We start from the raw sequence: 23,355 nt of genomic DNA, 5'->3' as shown, positions 1-23,355 counted from the left end.
CGTATTTACCTTCAAGATTTTTGTTATATTGTTATAATTCTTTTACTAGTTACTTAGTATTTTTAATGTTTTAGACTGATTTCCTTTTATTTACTTAGCCTCATTTTGCATAAAAATATATATGAAGTTATTGTTTTTCTGTTATAGCTATATTTTTAGTAAATACTGAAATTTAAATTATTAAAATCATAAATATTAGAATGCTCATTAAAATTCCCTCACATTCTACCTGTAGTACCGAGCTATGTGAAAGCACTGAATACAGTGAGCAGTTCATGATAGTTGCTCAATAAACATTCAAAAATACATTGAAAACTTTCAAAACTCAATGCAAAAATGGAAGAAAACTTGTTCAGTCAAAAAGAGAAGAAGGGGGATGCCTGGGTGGCTCAGTGGGTTAAGCCTCTGCCTTTGGCTCGGGTCATGATCTCAGGGTCCTGGGATCGAGCCCCACATTGGGCTCTCTGCTCAGTGGAGAGTCTGCTTCCCCCTCTCTCTCCGCCTGCCTCCCTGCCTCCTTGTGATCTCTGTCTGTCAAATAAGTAAATAAAATCTTTAAAAAAAAAAAAAAAAGAGAGAAGAAGGGGGCACCTGGGTGGTTAAGCGTCTGCCTTCAGCTCAGGTCATGATCGCAGGGTCCTGGAATAGAGTCCCACATTGGATTACCTGTTCAGTGGGGAGTATGCTTCTCCCCCTGATCCTCCCCTTCATGGTCTCTCTCTCCTTCTCTCTCTGTAATAAATAAATAAAATCTTTAAAAAAAAATGGAAAAAAGATATAAAATAGAAAGTCACTTAAATACAACAAACATAAATCCAAATGTATTCATAATAAAAATATGAGTGGAATATATTTTCCTACTGAGAGATTCTCAATAGGATTGAATGCTTTGGGGATGTCTGGGTGGCTCAGTCAGTTAAGTGTCTAACTCTTGATTTCTGCTCAGGTCATGATCTCAGGGTCATGAGATTATGCAGCACATATCAGGCACTGCCCTGGCACTGGGCATGAAACCTGCTTAAGATTCTCTCTCTCTCCCTCTCTCCTTCTTGCTTTCCTCCCCGACCTTGTCTCCTCCCCCAAGCCCATCCTTTCCCCCATCTCTCTCTCAAAAAAGAAAAAAAAAAGTGCTCTTTTTTTGCTCACTTAAAAAAAAAATTTCATCAGTATACTGTTTACAGTAGGGAAAAAATGATACAAAAATGTTTAAAATGAAGAGGAGATACAACAGATTTAACAAATCAATGCCACCTAATAGAAATTGAGTACAACACTGCTAATATCAAATGAAGTAGAATTAAGACAGAAAAGTTTAAATAGAATAGGTGAAGCAAAATATTTAAAAGAAATTGTCCAGATCCAATAATTATCAAATACCATGGCTTGCAATAATGACTTGCAATATCTAATGCAAATTAAAAATTAACATACAATGTAAGATTTTAATACACGTTTCTAAAAACCCAAAATTTAATGAAACAAAGGGGATTAAAAATATCTAAAACTACAATCTGGGTAGCACAATTAAATGTATTTGCACACACATAGACTTTTCACAGTCCTATGGAACAGCCAGAATCTCAATAAATTGTGATATTAGAAATTTGCAAGTAACATTTAGTCAAAAAATCAACTTTCCACTAAGAAATTTATTAACATTTTTAGATAACTCTGGTGGAAAAAATAAGTAATTGAAATAGAAACCATAGATTATATATAAATGAAGATATGAATAAGGAGCTGTATGGAACAAATTATGCAGCTATATATAAACTATACACACATGTGTATACTAATGGGGAGGAGGAAGTGAGACACAAATTAGCTATGCTTTTAAAACACATTAATCTAGGAAAAAAGCATATTTTAAAATATTTTCACATGCTAGGCTATTCTGAAAAGTTCCGCCATAGATATCTTCTCCAATCCTCCTTCTCACCCATCCTTCAGTCTTGCTCCTTCCCTTTCCCAAGCCTTGTGGAAAATCATTACTCACCACTCATAAGTAAGGTGACTCCTGTGTCCCACATGACTTGATTACTAAGAGGCTACCGCAATGAGTGAAGCTCTTAATAACCAAATCAGCAAGGTGAAAAGCTAACTCTTTGCCCTAGACACACTAGTACTTTTTCAGTACATTAATGATGAAAGTAGCTCCAAGGGCAGGAAAGAAGTATATAAACTTAAAGCTCAGAGTCTCCCTCAACGAAGATGACCCAGCCATATCTCTGCAGAGTACCAAATAGTTCAGCATTAGCAACCAACCTCAAGATAATAATTTAGTACCAAATACTAGGGTTCAGGACCACATAGAGTTGATCAGACAGTGTGCCATATTGAGTACCTTGTATCTATGAGCAAGAAAGAACGGAACTCATTGAAATATACAATATTCAGAAGTGTCATGGCCAAAAAGGACTTATTCCAGGAATTCCAATATGTTTCATTGTTTATTAATCCATTAATGTAATTAGTAATTTAAGGACCCAAATACCTAATTGTTCCAATATATGTCCCAAATTTACCTAATAAATTCATCATTACCATTAAATGTAACAGGTGAAAATGTAATAAAAGAAAACTATCTAAAGTAAAATCCATTTCCCCCAAATTTCTGTTAAGAAAAAAAAATGGGGCAAGAGTCCACAATCTCAGCCCTTGTTTATAATATTTCTATAAGTGTTAGCCCATGTAATTAAAAATATTAAAATGAATAAAATGTGTAAATGCCATATAAATTATTTTCCAATAAAAAGAAAACATATGTGGAAAACATAGAAAAATTAACTGAAAAAAATTAGTACAATTTAGAGAGATCAGCATGGAAACAGAACAATTAACACAGAAAAATGTCTGAGCTATTTCTAGTTTTAAAATGTTGTAGATGTGCGGATTACAGTAAAAGAGTAAAAAATAATACTGAAATTATAAGAATAAACATTCCTAAAACTGTACCGATTTGGTTGAAAATTTGTTTGAAATTCCCATAACAAAAGGAATCCTTCACAAACAAGAAGGTGTATGACATTCCTGGGTGGGAATCGAAGGAGAAGGGTTAGCCTGAGTTCTGGGGACAAACACTGATTATTTTTCATTATAGAACTTCAATTAAAAGACAAATAAATGTGGGGCGCCTGGGTGGCTCAGTCGTTAAGCATCTGCCTTCAGCTCAGGTCATGGTCCCAGTGTCCTGGGATCAAGCCCCACATAGGGCTCCTTGCTCCGCGGGAAGCCTGCTTCTCTCTCTCTCTCACTCCCCTGCTTGTGTTCTCTCTCTTGTTGTGCCTGTCTCTCTGACAAATAAATGGAATCTTTAAAAAAAAAAAAAAAGACAAATAAAGGTGATAGAGTAGAAAGACACTGAATATGGTTTTTTAGAAGTATAGAAATATTACTAACACGAAACTGAAAAGAGAGAGTGAAGAAAAAGTAAAAAATAGATTGATCTACCAACTTCTTCCTAAGTCTTAAAAGAGAATATAAGGAAATTCTTTGAAGTTGATAAATGGAATCACTTTGTACCAGATCTATTTCTAAATTCACTGCAACATGCACCTCCCTATTCATAAATTAGTTTTGTAAGCAGGGCGTTACATTCTGGGCTCGTCAGTTATCAATATGATCCAAAGAGTCTAATGGCCATTGATGGTAATACCTGGAGAGAAAGTTTATCTACAGACTTTATGGACACAACTGAGCAGTCACTATGGATGCAGTTTTCATAATTATAACCGAAGTCTATATCGTAAGGTTTTTGTTACTATCATCATTAATTTCTAATTCCTCCTGGCTGGGAATTAATGAAAACCCACTAGAAGATTTGAAGAACTTCCCATTTCTAGTGCAGACTGGCTTTCTCTTCTTAGGGATCCACATTCTGCTGTTTCTCTTGTAAGAGCCTCATATAATTCTTCCTGAAATGACTTCAAGCTTGCATCATGACTCTCATTACTGATCACAGAAACTTCTTAATTGCTACTTAGATCCTTACTCTTGTCAGTGGTGTAGAACATACTGCCCTCAAAACCTCACTGATAAGTACCTGCCACCTGTTACGTATGACCTTGAGAATGACTTCTCTCTGGGTGCAGGCTGACTCTCCTCTATCCTTGCAATACAGTGCATGCTGTTCTCTGGCCACTGCCACTGTTCACCAGGCTGGAGAAATGAGATGGATGTCTAAACTCAGTACTTTGTTAGAAAGAAGAGTAAGTTCTCCTGGGTAGGGAAATGGACATCAGGAGTTACTAAGACACATTTAACCCTCTCCTTCTTAAGCTCCCCTACAATACAGGAGGTTAAATATTTACCTTTAACCATTTCACATTTATTTCTGTGTGAGCCTGAAAATGATTCATCTAGTGTCATGTAATTTTAATATAGATACATAACATTAATAGATACATAACATTAATTCCTTGAGGAATAGCATGTTTCCTCTAATTCTTCCTGCTAGAGTATCATAAACCATGCATTGCTTTTAACAGAAAGAAGAAATATGCAACAATTGAATAAAATGAAATTAATTCACACTGTCAGAGATGTTATTAAATCAGTGCTTTTCAAATTTTAAAGTGACCAAGACTCAAATAGGGATCTTGTTAAAATTCAGATTTTGATTCAGTAGATCTGGGAGGAAGTCTAAGATTCTACATTTCTAACAATTTCCCCTGTGATACTAAAGCTACCTATCTATTACCCATACTTTGATTTACAAGGATTTAAGTAGACTCTAAGAAACATCTGTGCCTTATTATTGTTATTGGAGAATTATGCATGTGTGTGGGTGTGTGCACACACACACTAACACACTCATATATAGAAATACTGACAAAGACATTTGAAAAATAAACTTCTCTGTAATAAGGAACATGCTGCTTCTTACAGATTTCCTTTCTCTGATACTAAAAAAAAAAAAAAAGGAAGATGGTGTACCTGGGTGGCTGAGTCGGTTAAGCATCTAACTCTTGATTTTGGCCCAGGTCACGACCTCCATGTCATGGAAATAAGCTTCACATCAGGCTCCACACTCAGTTCAGAGTCTGTTTGAAGATTCTCTTCCTCTCCTTCTGCCCCTCCCCTCGGTTCTCTTTCTCTATCTCTCTCAAATAAATTAATTAAAAAAAAAAAAAAAAACCAGGAAGGGGCGCCTGGGTGGTTCAGTGGGTTAAGCCTCTGCCTTTGGCTCAGGTCATGATCTCAGGGTCCTGGAATTGAGCCCCGCCTCGGGCTCTCTGCTCGGCGGGGAGCCTGCTTCCCCCTCTCTCTCTGCTTGCCTGTCTGCCTGCTTGTGATCTCTCTCTCTGTCAAATAAATAAAGTCTTAAAAAAATTTTTTTTAATATTAAAAAGATAAAGTATTTCCCTACTAGAGAAAAATAATTCTATGGAAAAAAGAGGATAAAATCCTCATAAAACATAAAATCATGACATCAAAAGTTGATGATTTTCTCTCATAATTCCTAGTGGATGTCCTTAGATCTTATGGCAAATTTTGGAAAAATCAAGGTAATCTGTTGCCACAGAAATCATGAAGTAATATTCAATTTTAAGTGAAAACAATCACAACAATAAGAAGGATATATGCACGATACCACTCACAGGAATGTAAGTAGGCCTCAATAGCCGAAAAGTTTTGTTATACATGTAGACATTGTAATGAAGTCTGGTAGAACTCGTCCAAGTAAATGATACGCTTCAGGAATCACACATTGATTTAATAAAAATACTATTATACTATTATAAAAATACTATTTTACAGTTAAAATAGATTTGTGTCTTTTTTATAGAGTAAGTGTACTTCTATTTAACATTCTAACAATATTTTAAAGGAACTGAGAGAAGATTTAATATGTCACAAATTCTTTTCTGAATCTTTATTGTAAAAAAAGTTGCTATAGAATATAGTCATATAATGATAATACTATCATTTGGGGGTACTTACTAAGTGCCACACACTATGCGAAGCACTTTACATGGATTATTTAATACTTGAAACATTCCTTTGAAAGAGGAATGGTGGTGTTATTATTTTCCCATCTTACAGTTGAAGAAACTGAGTCTCAGAGAAATTATGTTTTTGAAGGTTATACAACTAGTTAATGGCAGAATTGAGATTCTAACCTAGGTTGGTATGATTCGAAATAATTTAAATATGTTATGCCATGTTCAAACACCATTCTATATCAATGGTTCTCAAAGTTTGTTCTTCAGATCAAAAACATTAGCATCACCAGGCAAATTGTTAAAAATGCAAATTCTCAGGCCTGTCCCAGAGTCACTGGAACAGAAACTCTAGGAACGGAACCTAGTAATCTGTGTTTTAGTTCTCCAGGTAATTTTCATGTGTATCAAAACCTGAGAACCAGTAGTATATATTAAGATCAGATGTTAGTAATTTGAGTTTCCTTGAGTGAATCATGATCAGAGATACGTTTTTGGTCAAAGCAGAAAAATACCTAAATGGAATGATGTTAAAAATTCTGGGAAGGTGTGCCTATCCAAAGGAATTTCTCCTTGACATCTTAGCCCATTGTTAAATTTCTTTAACAAGGAACAGATGATTTTATACCATTAAAGATGAGGCACAAATTGTACATTCTTAACCACATTACCTAGAACCCACATTCCATGATGTTAACTTATAAAAATTTTTTTTTATTTTCTTTTTCTTTGTTCCCTATTTTGTAAATCAGAGACTTCTAAAGCTTCTCTTGGTTGGATACACTTATTCACCATCAATGGAAGTGTGCTTTCCGTCCAGAACCATGAAGGGTCTGAGAATTTACCCTACTTTCAAGCTAACTAGTTAGCCTGCCAGTCTCAGGGATGCTCAGAAATCACAAGACTTCTAGGTCAAAGACAAAAGACTTTCTTACTCACAGACAGAACAATAGCCAGAGATTATGCTATTTCTTATATATGTTCCCCAAGTGCCAGTTCCCACAGGGTGATGCAGATAGCCAAGTGATACTCGTACACACAGTGAATTACATTATCATAGGGGAACAGAGAGCTTAGAGAACTTGAACCTCCTGTAACAGGCAGTAAACACACTTGGCCTTCACTCCAGAAGGAGCCACTGTTTCTATCTTTCAAGGGTTCAAGCAAAGCTGCTTTTGCTCTACATGGGACACAATTTCTACTTTCCAAAATTGTTTACTATGCAAACATCCTCAAAAAGATAGCCTACTTAAAAGGCTGTCAGTGTCTTCGCTAATAACAAATACTGAAACACAAGAGATCGTGGAGGATTATCTCTCAACACTTTAATTTCATAAATGTTTGGTAAGAGTGCCACCCTTCATGACAACATTAGCTGTATATAGCTAACTGTTGCACAACTATAAAATACTAGATTTGTTTGGGGCACCTGGGTGGCTCAGATAGATGCTTAAGTCTGCCTTCGGCTCAGGTCATGATCTCCCAGTCCTGGGATAGAGCCCCATGTCAGGCTCTCTGTTAAGCAGGCGTCTGCTTCTCCCTCTCCCTCTCCCTCTACCTCTGCCTCTCCCCCTCCCTCTCCCTCTGCCTCTCCCCCTGCTGTGCTCTCTCTGTCTCAGTCTCTGTATCTCTCTCAAATGAAAAAAAAAAAAAAATCTAAAAAGAAAAATAAATAAAATACTAGATTTGTTTATAATGAAATTTCTTACGAAGTTTTTTAAAGAGGACACATGCTCATGTACTTTAAAGTCTTTTGTAACTTGAAAGAAATCACATTTTGATCAGAAAACTGGCTAGATTATCTAAAATAAGTTCTAGCTTCATGTTTATCAAAAATACCATATAGATGTACATGTTATTTAATATTAAATTATAGGTCAAGAATTTTTTTTTAATCTGACACTAAAACCTTAGAATTCAGCTTTTCTCACTATGTGGTGTTGCTTAGCAATGAGGTGTAGCAACACATTGCTTCTAAAAAGGAGCCAAAGTATCAAACTGAAGAGTCATTTAGAAAAACAGCAATTATTTGCAATGCTAGATATTAATGTCTGATATAATTAAGACCAACACTTACATCCCACTTCGGAATCAATTCTCTGATTTAAGTGTTCACAACGTCTGCCTAAATCAGGAGAAAAAACAAGAGGGGTAAGAAGTGGCTTTGGAAGAAGCCAGGGTGAATTAGGGTGGCTCCATTTATATTTCTTCTTTTGTAAATAATCTCTTTATTCTAGCCCTATAACCTATGAATAACTACTTTAGAGGTGTTTTAGATTTTGATACCAGGTGATAATTATTCTTTCTTGCCCTCTTTTCCTGTACTAACTTAATTAACATGGTAAGTTGCTTTCTAAAGAGACATTTATTTACTAACAATATGATTAATTTCAATATCCTACCACTCTTCAAAACCTTTCAGAACAAAGAGCAAATAAACTGAAATGATAGATGGAAAGGAATAATGGGAGGTAAGAGAGAGGAGAAGAGGGAAAAAATCAGAAAATAAAGGGAAATTGAATTTAAAACAATTTAAAATACATAACTGTTTCTTTAATGATTTTGGTAAACACTGAGAGAGACATATTAAAAGAGAAGAAATTTTTTTCTAAGTTAAAGCAGGTCCTGTTCCCAAAGAACACTTGTTTGGGATTTTGGCAATACCTACTGTAGAAACAATGATTCAGCCATCAATGAACACAACAAAATTTATATAATGTGCAACAATGCTGAAAGTTTATTAATAGACACTTAAAATAATTTCAAGGCTTCTAAGCCTTCCTGGGAACAAGTTCTAATTTTCCTTGACACTGTTTATTATTCAGAATTTCATTAGTACACCAAGCTTTCCTTTCTCCAGGCTCATGTCAGAACTCATCCTTCAGAATTCCCCCGATATCCTTTTGCTTTTCTTTACAACCTTCTAATGTTAAGTCTTTGGTAAATATGTCCATGTATGTGGCAGAGTGAAATGTAAATTATCCTATAGAATCTTAAAAGGGTGTTCTTAACCTGCAGTGTTGATTTACATATCAATGTGTAAGGGCAAAAACTCTTCTGGTTATTTCCTTTTATTTTGTTTGTTTGTTTGTTTGTTTGTTTTTCAAGCTTTGCTTTACTTTATTTTACTACATTAAGTTAAGCTGTAAGGAACAGGAACCTGTAATTCATTAAGATCAAGGAATGCCTCTCATTCCTGATTATTTCCTTTTGTAAAGCCCAAAAGAGTAGGTGGTGTACAATCACACACTGAATGCAGAAAGTACTCGATACACATTGCTACTTAATGCATTAGCAAATGAAGTACTTTCAAGTAAAAATCAAGGTAAGATTGTTACTTAAGAGATAACATGAATGAAATTCAATAAATTAAATGCAAGGAATGTATTTCAACCATGTATTGTTGCCTAACAAACCACCACAAAATGTGGTTTAAAACAACAAATTTATTTAGTCCCAATTCTACAGTTTGGGCTAGGTGTTCATCTGGGCAATTCTTCTGCTAATCTTTTCCAGGGTCATTCAAGTGGACGAAGGCAATTGGTGGTTGAACTGGGGCTGGAAGACATATGCTAGCCTCAATCACATTCCTGATGATTGCTGCTGACTCTCAGCTGGTCCCTCTCAAATGCATTACCTGCAATGACTCACCTCTGCTCCACGAGGCTCTTCATCTTATGGTAGGCAAGACGTCACATGATGGTAGCAGCTTTCCAAAAGGGCATGGGGGAAACTACAAGCTCTGTTGAGAACCAGGATCAGATGCGATTTTTCCCACATTCAATTGCTCAAAGCAAGTCATAAATGAGTCCAGATTCGAGAGGTGGGAAAACAGACTCTATCTTTTCACTGGAGAAGTGGTTAAGTCACATTGCAAAGGAACATGCATAGAGAGGTAAAGAAAATTAGTGTAGAAATCATCACGGGCAATCTAGTACAGAACTGATTATAATTTCATCCTCAGATTTATAAGGATAACATGCCTAAAAATCAGAAATAGAATAATGACACGCAAACTCACCTACAAACTGCTCTGCCAAATTTAGAAAGCTAGCTATTCCTTAGAGTCATCATTTCTTTTTATTTCATACTCAAAGAGAGAGTGCAGACTAATGTTATCCAAACATCTGGAGTCCAAATTTCACTTCTGAAGTACATGTTTGGTGACATGGCATGGATTTCCGTAGGTTGGATCACTCAACATTGTCAAAGATCAAGTTACAAATGAAATATCCAGAATTTTTTTTGATTTTTTAAAATTTTTTATAAACATATAATGTATTTTTAGACCTGTACCCCTGGGTACAGGTCTGTGAATCGCCAGGTTTATACACTTCACAGCACCCACCACAGCACACACACCCCCCAATGTCCATAATTCCACCACCCTCTCTTGACCCCCCTCCCCCTAGCAACCCTCAGTTTGTTCTGTGAGTTTAAAAGTCTCTTTTGGTTTGTCTCCCTCCCGATCCCATCTTCTTTCATTTATTCTTTTCCTACCCCCCAAACCCCCACGTTGCATCTCCACTTCCTCATATCAGGGAGATCATATGATAGTTCTCTTTCTCCGATTGACTTATTTCGCTAAGCATAATACCCTCTAGTTCCACCCACATTGTCGCAAATGGCAAGATTTCATTTCTTTTGATGGCTGCATAGTATTCCATTGTATATATATACCACATCTCCTTTTCCATTCATCTGTTGATGGACATCTAGGTTCTTTCCATAGTTTGGCTATGGTGGACATTGCTGCTATAACATTCGGGTGCACATGCCCCTTCGGATCACTACATTTTTATCTTTAGAGTAAATACCCAGTAGTGCAATTGCTGGGTCATAGGGTAGCTCTATTTTCAACTTTTTGAGGAACCTCCATGCTCTTTTCCAGAGTGGTTGCACCAGCTTGCATTCCCACCAACAGCGTAGGAGAGTTCCCCTTTCTCCGCATCCTCGCCAGCATCTGTCATTTCCTGACTTATTAATTTTAGCCATTGTGACTGGTGTGAGGTGGTATCTCATTGTGGTTTTGATTTGTATTTCCCTGATGCCCAGTGATGTGGAGCATTTTTTCATGTGTCTATTGGATGTCTTCTTTGCAGAGATGTCTGTTCATGTCCTCTGCCCATTTCTTAACTGGATTATTTGTTCTTTGGGTTTGAGTTTGCTAAGCTCTTTATAGATTTTGGATACTAGCCCTTTATCTGATATATCGTTTGCAAATATCTTCTCCCATTCTGTCAGTTGTCTTTTGGTTTTGTTAACTGTTTCCTTTGCTGTGCAAAAGCTTTCGATCTTGATGAAATCCCAATAGTTCATTTTTGGCCTTGCTTCCCTTGCCTTTGGCGATGTTCCTAGGAGGAAGTTGCTGTGGCTGAGGTCAAAGAGGTTGCTGCCTGTATTCTCCTCAAGGATTTTGATGGATTCCTTTCTCACATTAAGGTCCTTCATCCATTTTGAGTCTATTTTCATGTGTGGTGTAAGGAAATGGTCCAGTTTCATTTTTCTGCATGTGGCTGTCCAAAGGAATCCAGAATTTTTACTAAGTATATGAAAGTATCCATCTTTGGGTTGAATGGTCCTTTCTTTCTTTTTTTTTCTTTTCCCAAGATTATTTATTTATTTGACAGACAGAGATCACAAGTAGGCAGAAAGGCAGGCGTTGGGGGTGGGGGGAAGCAGGCTCCCTGTTGAGCAGAGAGCCCGATGTGGGACTCGATCCCAGGACCCTGGGATCATGACCTGAGCTGAAGGCAGAGGCTTAACCCACTGAGCCACCCAGGTGCCCTGAATGGTCCTTTCTGATTCTAAGAGTTTTTACTTTTTTACTAGTTTTAAACTGTATGTCAGAGGCAGTTCAAAAAATTTGTTCCCTCACCACCAACAGCACCCTCTCTTTCTGAGTTCCCTGCCCTCACTTCCAAAAATAGATCACTAAACAGAGGCCTCAGATCATAAAATATGCTTGTAAATATTTGCAGAATGAAGTCTTAGCCACTGTACTAACCTACTTCCACCGCTCAGGGAACTTTACACTATTTACTCATCAAACTTATTCATGAGTAAAGCCCTCAATCAAGGCCAATCAGCTATTTTTAGAGAATTTTCAACATAAGCTTCTCCATAAAGACAGAAATTACAAAATCTAAAACTTAATTCAGAAAGCATCCTGTCAAGGTGTGCATTTTTTTTTTTTACTCATATCTTGTGATGGCCTCTTAAGAATCTGACATTACAACCCATTTTCTTGAAGAAGGTTCATTCTGCAGAAAGCTTGGAATAGATAAAACAGACAATTGAAATTTTATTATATAGCTCTTCCTATATTTCTCTATTATTGTAGTATTTTCAGTTTGAACATTGCTTTTTACCCTCACCATCTGGCATCTCTTTTTCCCCAAATCTAGGAATAATCATCTGTTTATAAAATGTTGTCTATTGAGATGGAAAGAATCCAAATTTCAAATTCTGTATTCATTTCCTAAATATTCTTTCTCAAGAGAGGAAATATAAAACTTAGATCTCACCTGATCCCATCAGAGCAAGATTGAGTCTGAAAAGCTAAAATTCTAGCAATTACCTTAAAAGGATACATAAATATAAGGAAGTAGGCCTTTATACACCTCCACCCACACAAAATGACTCCAATCCATTGTTAATATGATTTTTTAAATATTAGCATGTTCTCTGATGCCATGCATAACATGAAAGAAATCAATCCATGGCCTGGGGCATATATCTTCAAATTATGCATGTGAATCCAACACAGTGATGATATGAGTACAGATTCCTCTCCTATAGAGTTATATTGTGATTTCCTTTGTTAATATCTTTGACAAAATAAAACATTTTTTTCTGGATCTACAGGTTAAATAAATAAGGATAAGAAATAAAGAGGTTTTGTTGTTAAAAAAAAAAAAGACAGATAAAAATCCAAAAGCTTTACTGACATTTCTAGAATCAATGTAGAAGAGTAGGATTAGTTGTGGAATCATCATAGATTCTAATTGGAAGAGTTTACTGTGTTCTGCGGCATTCTCGGGTTTTCTTTCTTTGACAAGATGTCAAAGCTATTTCCTTTTAGATGAGGAACCTAAGCAATGTTCCACATTTTTATGGCCTGCAAGTTCTACCATGTTCTGAGCACCCCTACTACATACCTCAAGAAGGAAATGGAGTCAGCAGGAGCCTCAGAGAATAAGAACCTTTTTCGAATTCATCATGGTAAATGTTCTGATGAGAGAGCAGAACCAGTGACAAGAAATGCAAAGACTGAGACCCTTCTGCCCTATCATGACTTCAAATTCACATACACAAAAATCCCTAAGTTTTTTTTTGTTTTTTTGTTCTTTATTTTTAAGTACAAAGTAAGAAATGTAATCCCAAGATGGTAGGGGTTGAGGTCACAGTTACATGAAATAGTATGTGTTATTTGCTAACTTTTCATTATATAGAAAATAATCTGTCACGTTTTGCACACAATTTGATTTTAAACCAAAAGAACACAAACACAAAGGTTATATTTTTTCATTCAATTTTAAATGATTTCTCCCTTATATTCCAACGAAGGGTAATCTATGTGCTGACACTGATGTTTGCATTGGCTCCCTATTATCTGGCAAAGTAACCTAGGATACAAACCCATTCAGGCCACAATCTATAAAAAGTGCTGGGCAACATAAGGATGGCTACAAAAGTCCACAGTCCATCAGTTTCCATGCTTCTGCCTAATAACGAGAAGTCTTTTTGTCCTCATACTATTAGGAACACAGCAAAATAATCAGTTTCTTATTATTAGACCCATTATGGCCTTATCTACATGCAATTTACCAAGTAACAGTTACATCGGTAAACTGAAGCTACGCACAATTTTTGAGTTCCTTTTCTTCTAATCATTGAATGCCTACTACTCTTTATCTTTGATTTGCTGTATTTTGAATATGATATGCTTAGATGTAATGTCTTTTTTTATATTTTTTTTCCTCATTTATCCTTCTTGACGTTCTCTGAGCTCTTGGATCTGTGGTTTGGTATCTGACATTAATTTGGGGGAAATACTCAGTTTTGTTTTGAATATAAATGTTCTTATTTTGCAACTTGTTTTGTAACCTTGTAACTTGTTTCATAACTTCGAATACACGTGTTACTTGTTTTGTAGATGTTCCATTTTTCTTAGATATTCTATTTGGGGTTTTTTCCCCCAGTCTTTTTATTTGCTTTTCAGTTTTAGAGGTTTACAATGAGATATCTTCAAGCTCAAAGATCCCTTTCCCAGCATCCAATCTACTACTAAGCCTAGGAAAGGCAATCTTCATTTCTGTTACAGTGTTTCCAATCTCTAGCATTTCTTTTTGATTTTTCCCCCCTCAGGATTTCCATCTTCTGATTATAGCATTTGTCTGTTCTTGCTTGTCGTCTACTTTATCCATTAGAGTCCTTAACATATTAATAATCATACTTGTGTTTAATCCCCATCTCTACCATTTCTGAGTCTAGTTCTGATACTTGCTCTGTCTCCTCAAACTGTGGGTTTTTGGGTTGTTTTTGATTTGTTGTTGTGGGGGTTTTGCTTTGGTTTGGTTTGGTTTGGTTTGCCTTTTAGGATGCTTTGTGATATTTTCTTTATAACTGACTGTGATGTAAATTGGCCTTTAATAATGTGGTGTTGAAACATGAGTGGGGAAGCATTCTACAGTCTCATAATTAGGTCTCAGTCTTAAATTTAGTGATCCTGTGGCTCTGAAATGTGAACCTCACTAGTGCTTCTTAGGTTCTTTTCCCTTTTCTTAGGTAGAACAGGATGGCTACAGCAGAGTGAAGTATTTTTTTTAGGTAAGTTAGGCCCTGATAAAACCCCAACAAACTGGGCTTTGTTTAAATAGGTTCTCCTGAAGGCAGACCTTATTATGAAGAATAGAAAGTTCTGGCATATTTCAAAATGGTTCATTTTCCCCTTACCCTGCTGGAAGCTCCTGGAGGTAAAACTCACGAAAATGTGCCCCTCCACTCCCTGCCCCATGACTCAGTCCCCTGGACTTTGTAACTTTCAGACCTATCCACACCAATCCTCCAGCAATTCATCAATTATAGTTCAGGTTTTCCTACACTAACACCGGTTCTCACTGATGTTTCTCTTGCAGATTTCTGCTCCAATAAGTTCTGATTTTCTAACTTCACCTATTAGTTTCTCCAGTTTTGGAGACAGTGGCTTGTTCTGTCACTTCACTTCCCTTACGGATATAAGAAGAGTTGTTTATTTTCAGTTTCTTCACCTTTTCGCTTTTCATAAGGACAGAGTGGCAACTTCCAAGTCTCTGATGTGCAGACCAGCCTACTACACTTTATGAAACAATTAACATATTTTTTCTCATAAAACCTCACAATATTCTGTTAAGAAGTATCATTAGCCCCATATCAAAGATAAAGAAACCAAAGCTTATGACAATTAATTATCTTGACCAAGATATCCCAGGTGGTACCCAGTGGAGCTTTCATCAAACCCAGAAATGTCTAGTACCCAAACCACCACACCATATCTTTGTACCCATCCTTGCCCAGCTTTTCCACTATGTTAGTCTATCATCATTTTCTGATTTCTTTCTTTCTTTTTTTTTTTTTGCTTTTTAATTGCTTTATTAACTTGACACTTTTTCATGCAACTGGGTAACTCTACTGTTGACAGAAACTTTGACTGGGTGCCAAGGCAATCTTCAACTGGAATCTGGTAACACAGAATCCACCTGACACACGGAAATTACATAAGGTTCACAGCAAACGGATCAGTAAAGGTATCAGGAAAATGCAAGGAAAAAGAAAACAGTGTTGAATCACAGTATTAATCTCATGGAAAATGGCAGGAATCAAGGCATAAGGCAAAATTCATCATGATGGTCATGGTGATTAGAGAGCTCCCCCATCAGGATACGCAGACAATTCCTCAACTGCAGCTCCCTAAGTTTTCTCCTGATTTCTCTCATCTCCTCCATGAACATTTCCATATCATCTCCATCTCCACCCATCCCATCATTGACCTGCCTATTGGGTATGGCCCATCGGAAATTAGGAGCAAGTCGGCGAGCCTGTCCCCGTCTATTATTTCCAGCAGGTTGGTGTCCTTCTCCCCCTCCCAAAGGGCGGTCTTCCTCTCCATTCTGCATGGGCTGCTCCATTTCTTCGTTTTCCTGGTGGATATTTGCCATGAGATTTTTTTTCCTGGTTGTTTTTCTGGGCCTATCCTTGCTGTCTCCTTCTCCCGATTCTCGCCGTGAGGGCGCCGCCGCGACACTTGACACTTATACCAGCAGACCTGCTCCGCTTTCCTTGGGCCCAATGCCAGCCCGCCAGGCGCAGGACAGCGGGGAACCGGTACCCAGACGCGAGTGACGACTGCACCGAAGGCTGCGTCGCTCTGCAGCTCCAGGTCACGTGAGCGCCCCGCGTCACCAACGCGCTCGGCCCCCCAACTCCAGCGGCTTGTGCGGCGGGAATCTTCTGATTTCTTTCTTAAAGTGGTCCATGATTTAATCTCTGGAGCCAGAAAACCTTAAAATAATATAGAGCTACATACAGTTTTTAAGACTTACTGAAACTATTTCAGGCCCAATTTTTTTATATGTAAAATGAGGGAAATGGTCATCATAGAGAGACATTTTAAATATTAGAAACACCTGGGATCGAGCCCCGCATCGGGCTCCCTGCTCGGCAGAGCCTGCTTCTCTCTCTCCCTCTGCCTGCCTCTGCCTACTTGTGATCTCTATCTTTCTGTCAATTAAATAAATAAAATCTTAAAAAAAAAGGGGGGGGGCGCCTGGGTGGCTCAGTGGTTAAAGATTAGAAACAGAGATAGCAATATATCAATTAAATGGATTCATATATATCTATGTATTCTATATATATATTCTACCATTTTTTTCTATATTCATATATGTGTATTAAGGGCTAAATATATATAGGTTAGACAGTATCTGTTAAACACCACTTATTTACCCCAATCTGTACTATTCCGAAGCAGACCACTCACCTCCACCCTTCATGCTTTTCTCCAAAGCAAAGTGGTTCTGCCATTACCTAGTATAAGTCTTTGCCTTACTGAGTTCAATGGCTTTAGGTGAAAAACATATCTTCTAGACCAAGTGCTGACTAGAAGACCATTCTTTGTTTAAAAAAGATAAGTTGCTAACTATCTCTAAAAACCAAAACAGTAACACCCTGCCCAACCCATAGCTGAAGAAGATCATATTATTAATAGTAATACTACATTCAGATAATTGCTGCCTCTTATAAAGCATTTACTATTGACAAACAGAATGTGCCTCATTGAACAAGCTTTATCTTGCTGAATTTGCCTAGGCTGCTTATTGACTGATGGAGATTTAGCCATATAATCATTTCATGCCTACTATTGCTTGAATTATAATAGAAAATTAAAGAGGAGGGGTAGGAAATAATGAGCATTTTAATTCTCAGTAAAGTCTTGGATCCAGAGTTTCAAGCAAGAGATTTTGCTTCTACCCTTTAGTGGACCAGATTCTCCAAAGGGCCCTCTTTTTACAAAGTGCCAGATCTCATCTATATTAGAAGAGACACAAGGTAGATTCTGGCTCCTAAAAAGGTACCTAAATTGAGAAATATGAAACTGTGCTCTGACAACAACCCATGAGAGCTGTTCACAATCAGCCTTCATGATTGAATCGTGCAATTGGTACTGAATGTGTTTGTTGTCTTTTTGACTCACTGATATTCCAGAAAGGACTTTGGGTTTTAACTCTCTGACAACCTAGCCACCAAGTACTAGATTACATTTCACCTGTCTGATGTGACAAACCTAATGATGTGTCACTATATGTCTTGTGCCCTTTTAAAGGCTGTGTGTTTCATAATTTGCCAGAGCCTTTATTTAATATATTAGACAGATCACAGTCTTCCTTTCCACAAAACTGTGTGATTGTTGGACTTACTATTCTTAGTATCTTTGTCAGTTCAAACTGAATTCCTTTGTTCTTACTTGATTACAAAAACAAAAACAAAACAAAGCAAACAAAAATCTGTAAAGCCTTAAGCAGAAAGAACATTAAAGTCATTTTTTTAAAGGTTTTTATTTATTTATTTGACAGAGATCACAAGTAGGCAAAAAGGCAGGAAAAGAGGGAGGAAGGGAAGCAGGCTCCCTGGATGCCGGGCTCGATCCCAGCACCCTGGGATCATGACCTGAGCCAAAGGCAGAGGCTTTAACCCACTGAGCCACCCAGGCACCCCTAAAGTCATATTTTTGAGTGAAGGGATAGTCCCTCACCCCGGGCTTAAAGAGAAAAGCATTTCCTGAAAGGGCAATGTACTAACTAATTAGCTCTTTCTATAGTTTGAATTTGTTAATTAGATTAAGCAGGACCACTGATGGGGGAGGTGGAGAGGGAAAAGGAAGAGAATGTCACGACGTATGGCACACTGCCAAGGAAAGATAAAAATGAGGAGCTAAAATGTTAGACCTTTAGTTGCAATGGATTAGCAATGTCAAAATAAAGGGAAGCACTAATACAAGATCCACAAAGATAATTCCAAATATTTCAAAATTTTACCTAAGGCTAATTCTGAAAGACCAGACCGTATCTCAGAAAGGTTGTCAACATCGTAGGAGAACTTATACTTTATCTCATGGAAGCTAGTAAAAAAAGGAGGGCTAAGCTGCATTGGAAGGATGTTTTCTTCCTCTAGATCAAATAAATGTTAAAACTTTTTCCAACTTCTTTCTAAACATGTCCTTACTTCCTGCTCAGGAGTCCTAGAGATTTTAGGCTTTAATTCACAGTTGTGAAGTCAATGCAATTCAAAGGAAAACCATACGAGCTATCTTGATCTTATTAAGTTAGTACCTTTAAAGAACTAGAAAAAATGGGGGAAAATTATTAATACCCAATATAAAGGTAAAGAGGTTGAAACAAGTCCTACTTTTGACTGTGTTAATAATGCTTGTGGTAGCACAGCCCATTGCTTTCAAATACAAACACTGAAAGTATAGAAGTTGGGTACATTTTGAGATCCCAGAATTCTTAAGGGACAATTTGGCTCATCTGTGATTACACTAACCCCAAATTAAATATCAGAAGATTCTGTCACATTAGTTTAAATCTTTGCCCAGTTTTACTTTGTTAGAAGAAATAGGCAACTTGTTCTCAAAATAAACGAGTGATGAAGAAAACTGAAAAATCATATTCCTACTGATTCTTTATTGACTTAAAAGACAAACTTCAAATTATAAAAGAAATTACTTTGAGCCATGTTAGAAATCATAATCACTGTTGCATTTGGTAATGTAAGAAGTGGTTTTAACAACCTAAACCAAAAGCATCACTGGAAATTTCCAGACCCCTAACTTTAAGAATGTGTTTATTTATTTTAAAAATATTTGTTGAGTGACTGCAATGTATCTAGCACTCTCATAAGTCCTGGGGATAGGGCAAGGAACATGAAAGTCTTCATGAAAGGATTTTTCTAGTAGGGTGAGGCATGTGTGCTTGTGCACACACACACACACACACACACACGTGTGTGTGTGTGTGTGTGTGTGTGTGTAGGAGTGACAGATCATGGACTGTAAATAAATAGACAAATGGGAAAAATACCAAATTGTGAAAAGTACTGAGGAGAGAATGTCTGAATCACTGGTTGAGATTTGAGGGACAGGGAGATATGGGCACCATTTAAGCTGAGATCTCAAGTGACAAAAGGAGTCAATCAGGCAAAGATTAAGGGGGACAGTTGGCCCATGAGCTTCTGGGTGGAAATGAGGGAGGAGCATCCAGTGTGGCTTTATGGTACTGGCGAAGATAAAGAGTGCTAAGGGAAGGTCCTGGATTAGCTAGGGGCCAAATCGGGAAGGACTTTGTAGCTACAGTAAGGAATTTGGGTTCATTCTAATTATGATAGGAAGTCATGGGGAATTTGAAGTAAAGGCTAAAATAACTTGATATATAATATTAAAACATCCCATTGATATGAACTGTTAGCTAAAGCACAACAAACATTTTATGTTAAAGAAAAATATATGGTAGCTTATCCAAAGCATTCATTCTTTTTTGTTCATTCTCAAGATAGTTGAGTATCAATCTGAGGACAACCACTGTACTGCTTGCTAGAGATACAATGTAAACTAACTCAAACATGGGTTCTTACTCTCATGGAGCTTATTTATGGAGAAGAAATATAAACATTAATTAAATATTCACACTAAGGATATATAATGACCATCTGCAAAAGTGCTCTCAAGAAAGGGAACAGCATTATATCTACGTGTGTAATAAAAGATTCAAATCCAAATAGGAAGTCACTGACAGCTTTATGGGGGCTGTGATCAAAAGAAAGAGTAGGAGTCAACCGATGATATTTACTTTAAGTGCAATGAAAGTTTTAAGCAGGCTTTAAGCAGAGGGATGACATGATTCAATGTGAGCTTTAAAGTGATCATTCACTCAGGCTTCAGTTGGAGAACAGATTGGAAGGAGAGCAGAATGAATGTGGAGGGAGTACATTAGGAGGTCCACTTAAAACACAATGGTAGCTAGGAACAGAGTGAAAGTAATGATGAAGAGAAAAACAGATTTCATGGATATTGAGACGATAAAGGTAATTGGTCTTGGTGACAGATTAGATAGAAATCGTGAGGGATAGGAAGAAGAAAATGGCCTGAGCAAGTGGATAAATGGCCATGTCATCTACTTTGAGAAGGAATAGCGAAAGAGGACCAGGTTTAAAAAGAAAGACCATGAATCTGGTCATGTACATCATGAATTGTGGTATCTTTGAAATATCCAAGTGATATGTCAAGTCAGTAGTTGGAAATACTGATATATCAGAGAAGAGCTCTGGGCTAGAGAAATAAATCTGGGCATCACCACAGTAACCAGAGCTGGCAATGTATTGAAATTTCCTAGCAAGATACTATAAGAAAAAGGCCTATTTCTGCCCTTTAAGAAATCCCAGGATTTGATGGCCCAGTAGAAAGGAACGTCTTCCAAAGGAAACCTGATTGTCATCACCAGAGAATGTCAAGTAATGTCAAATGATTATCGAGAATTATGAAAGGTCTGGGAGTTCTTCTTATAACCAGGCTAATAAGCTAGTCTGTTTCCATCTTATGAATACCAGAAGAACACACAAGACTCCTGGGCTAGAAACAAAGGGCTTTATTATTCATAGCAAAAAAGAGTAGTCATAGGGGCAGCATGATGGCCATACTGGCATCCCATATGCTCTCAGTGTCATGGAGTGATGTGAAGTGCCCATCATGGATGCCGATACCGGCAGTGGGTTGTATTAGAGAAGAGCAACATTAAGCTTAAAAGTTTAACCACTTTCACAGTTAGATGGAAGCAAGCATGCTCTTTATCTGAAGGAAAATGTTACCTTATACCTCAGGGCTGTTTGCTGGAAACACAAGCTGAGAATTGTCCCAAGAGTAGTCAGGTACTTAATTTTTTGGCATAGTAAGGAAGAACACATAGTGATGCTCACCACCCACTGGAGATTGTATCTTCCGATAATGATCTGAAAAGGCAAACAAATTAAGGCCAGAAAAAGATCTCAAAAAGATTTAACAAAATGGAGATCATCATTAACTTGATCAGGAGCAAAGGTGAAAAAATATTATAGTGAAGTAAATGTGGGGTGTGGAAATGTAGATCACAAACACAAAGAAGTTTTTCTGAAGAAGTTCAACTCTAAGAACATAAAAATAGGAATGAAAGTTTGAGGTGGTATATTAAAATAAGAGATGTTTTAGTTATAAGTCTGGTCTTGAGTAAATGCTGAGGGAAATAATCAAATGAAATGTTCAAAACATCAGAATGTAAGATGGTGTTAAGTTTTCATTAATCTTGTTTAAGATATTGCTATCAGTTGAATTGTGTCCACCCCCCCAAAAATATTGAAGATCTTACTTTAGTACTGCTGCACGTGACCTTATATGGCAATAGGTTTTCAAAGAAGATCTAGTTAAAATGAGGTCATAGTCCCATATGACCTGTCATAAGCATGAAAAGAGGAACTTGTGACACACTCATAGAGGAAGGAGGATGCGAAGACATAGGGGAAATGTCGTCTATAAGCAGAGGAACCCCCTCTGAGGCCACAAGATTAGGGCGGAGGCATGGAACAAATTTTTCTTCACAGCGCTCAGAAGGAATTAACTTTACCTGCAACCTGATTTAAGACTTCTAGATCCAGGACTGTGAGAGAATAAATTTCTATTGTTTAAGCAGCCCAATTTGTGGTACTTTGTTATAATAGTCCTTGGAAACTAATATAGACATCATTTTCAGAAAGACTGAATTCTGATTATAAGAAACAAAAAACAAAGATGAAAACTTTATTTCACTGCATTTCAGTAGGATAATGGTCATAGTATATGTCCTTTTTAAGTGTATCATGTTGAGAGAATTACTGAGATAATCATTCTTAGAGAAATCTCAAAAAAGGAAGTAAAAGAAGGAACAAAAAAAGTCCTGTGGAAATATTCCCACCACAAAATAAAAATTCCAGTGTAAGTTAGTTTAATTCTTAGATATGCAATTATCAAACACTCTGCATTTGATAATTTTTTTTAATGGAGAATATAATTTCTGTTAAGTTTACCTGGGTATTTAAGTTTACCTGTACTTTAGGATGTTTTGGGAATTGGCTTTCTGAAATAGTCTAAGCCAGTTTGTAGGAACAGGAAGCTTCAGCAATGACTCCTCCAGACTTGAACAGAATGACCTAACCACTATGGTTTTATGTTTCCTCATGTTCAAATCAAGAACTAGATTAGATTACCTCCCAGAATTATTATAGGAATTATGTCAAAAGCATATGTTTTCAGGATAAGTACCTTCTCCTGTACAAATTGAACATGTAACAGGCTTTCTTGCTGCTGAAATAATTCTTGATTACTTACCAATAACCTCTATTCTGATATGTGATTCTTACACTTCTGAGACAGATGTCAAGAATTTTCTCTTTTTCTTAATTCATATTTTTCTCCTAGTCCGGTTTCCCTCAGTACGACTTTCTGAGGTCTGCATAAGACTCCATCTGGGGCTCTCTTTAATTCTTTCAGAGAATGCTCAACTACTCACAGGGCTCCAGCTATAGTGAGTTAAAGGAAGCACACATCTGCACCAACAACAAGACAAGGGCTCTCCAGTCAGCAAACTATGGTCAACCTTCTGCAAGTTTAATATAGCTCCGTTTCTACGGTCTTTGGCACTAAAACATTCTGTATATCTTAACAATATTATCATTATTTCTTTGAAGAAGTAAAAAATACCTCATACTTCCTCTTATGAAACCGTCTTGGGGATGGTTCCACTTAGCTTTCCCAATGCCCACAGATATCACATGAGCTTCTACTTGTAGCAGAACTGAGACATAAGTTAAAGAC

General features: G+C 37.0%; 1 protein-coding gene across 1 annotated transcript; it reads right to left on the bottom strand.

Annotated features, from left to right (window-relative positions):
* Positions 1-15,549: 15,549 nt before the first annotated feature.
* LOC111150103 (brain expressed X-linked 3) lies at positions 15,550-16,318 on the bottom strand. Its single transcript, XM_022507456.1, has 2 exons — positions 16,171-16,318; positions 15,550-16,127 (listed from the first exon to the last, which is right to left on the bottom strand). The coding sequence occupies exon 2, from the start codon at positions 16,109-16,111 to the stop codon at positions 15,803-15,805; it is 309 nt and encodes a 102-aa protein (XP_022363164.1). The 5' UTR covers positions 16,112-16,127; positions 16,171-16,318; the 3' UTR covers positions 15,550-15,802.
* Between the last annotated feature and the right edge of the window lie 7,037 nt (positions 16,319-23,355).

Source organism: Enhydra lutris, unplaced genomic scaffold (genome assembly GCF_002288905.1).
Source record: "Enhydra lutris kenyoni isolate GAN:26980312 unplaced genomic scaffold, ASM228890v2 scaffoldscaffold2, whole genome shotgun sequence".
Lineage (NCBI taxonomy): Eukaryota > Metazoa > Chordata > Mammalia > Carnivora > Mustelidae > Enhydra > Enhydra lutris.
This window is presented reverse-complemented; position numbering and strand designations above follow the sequence as displayed.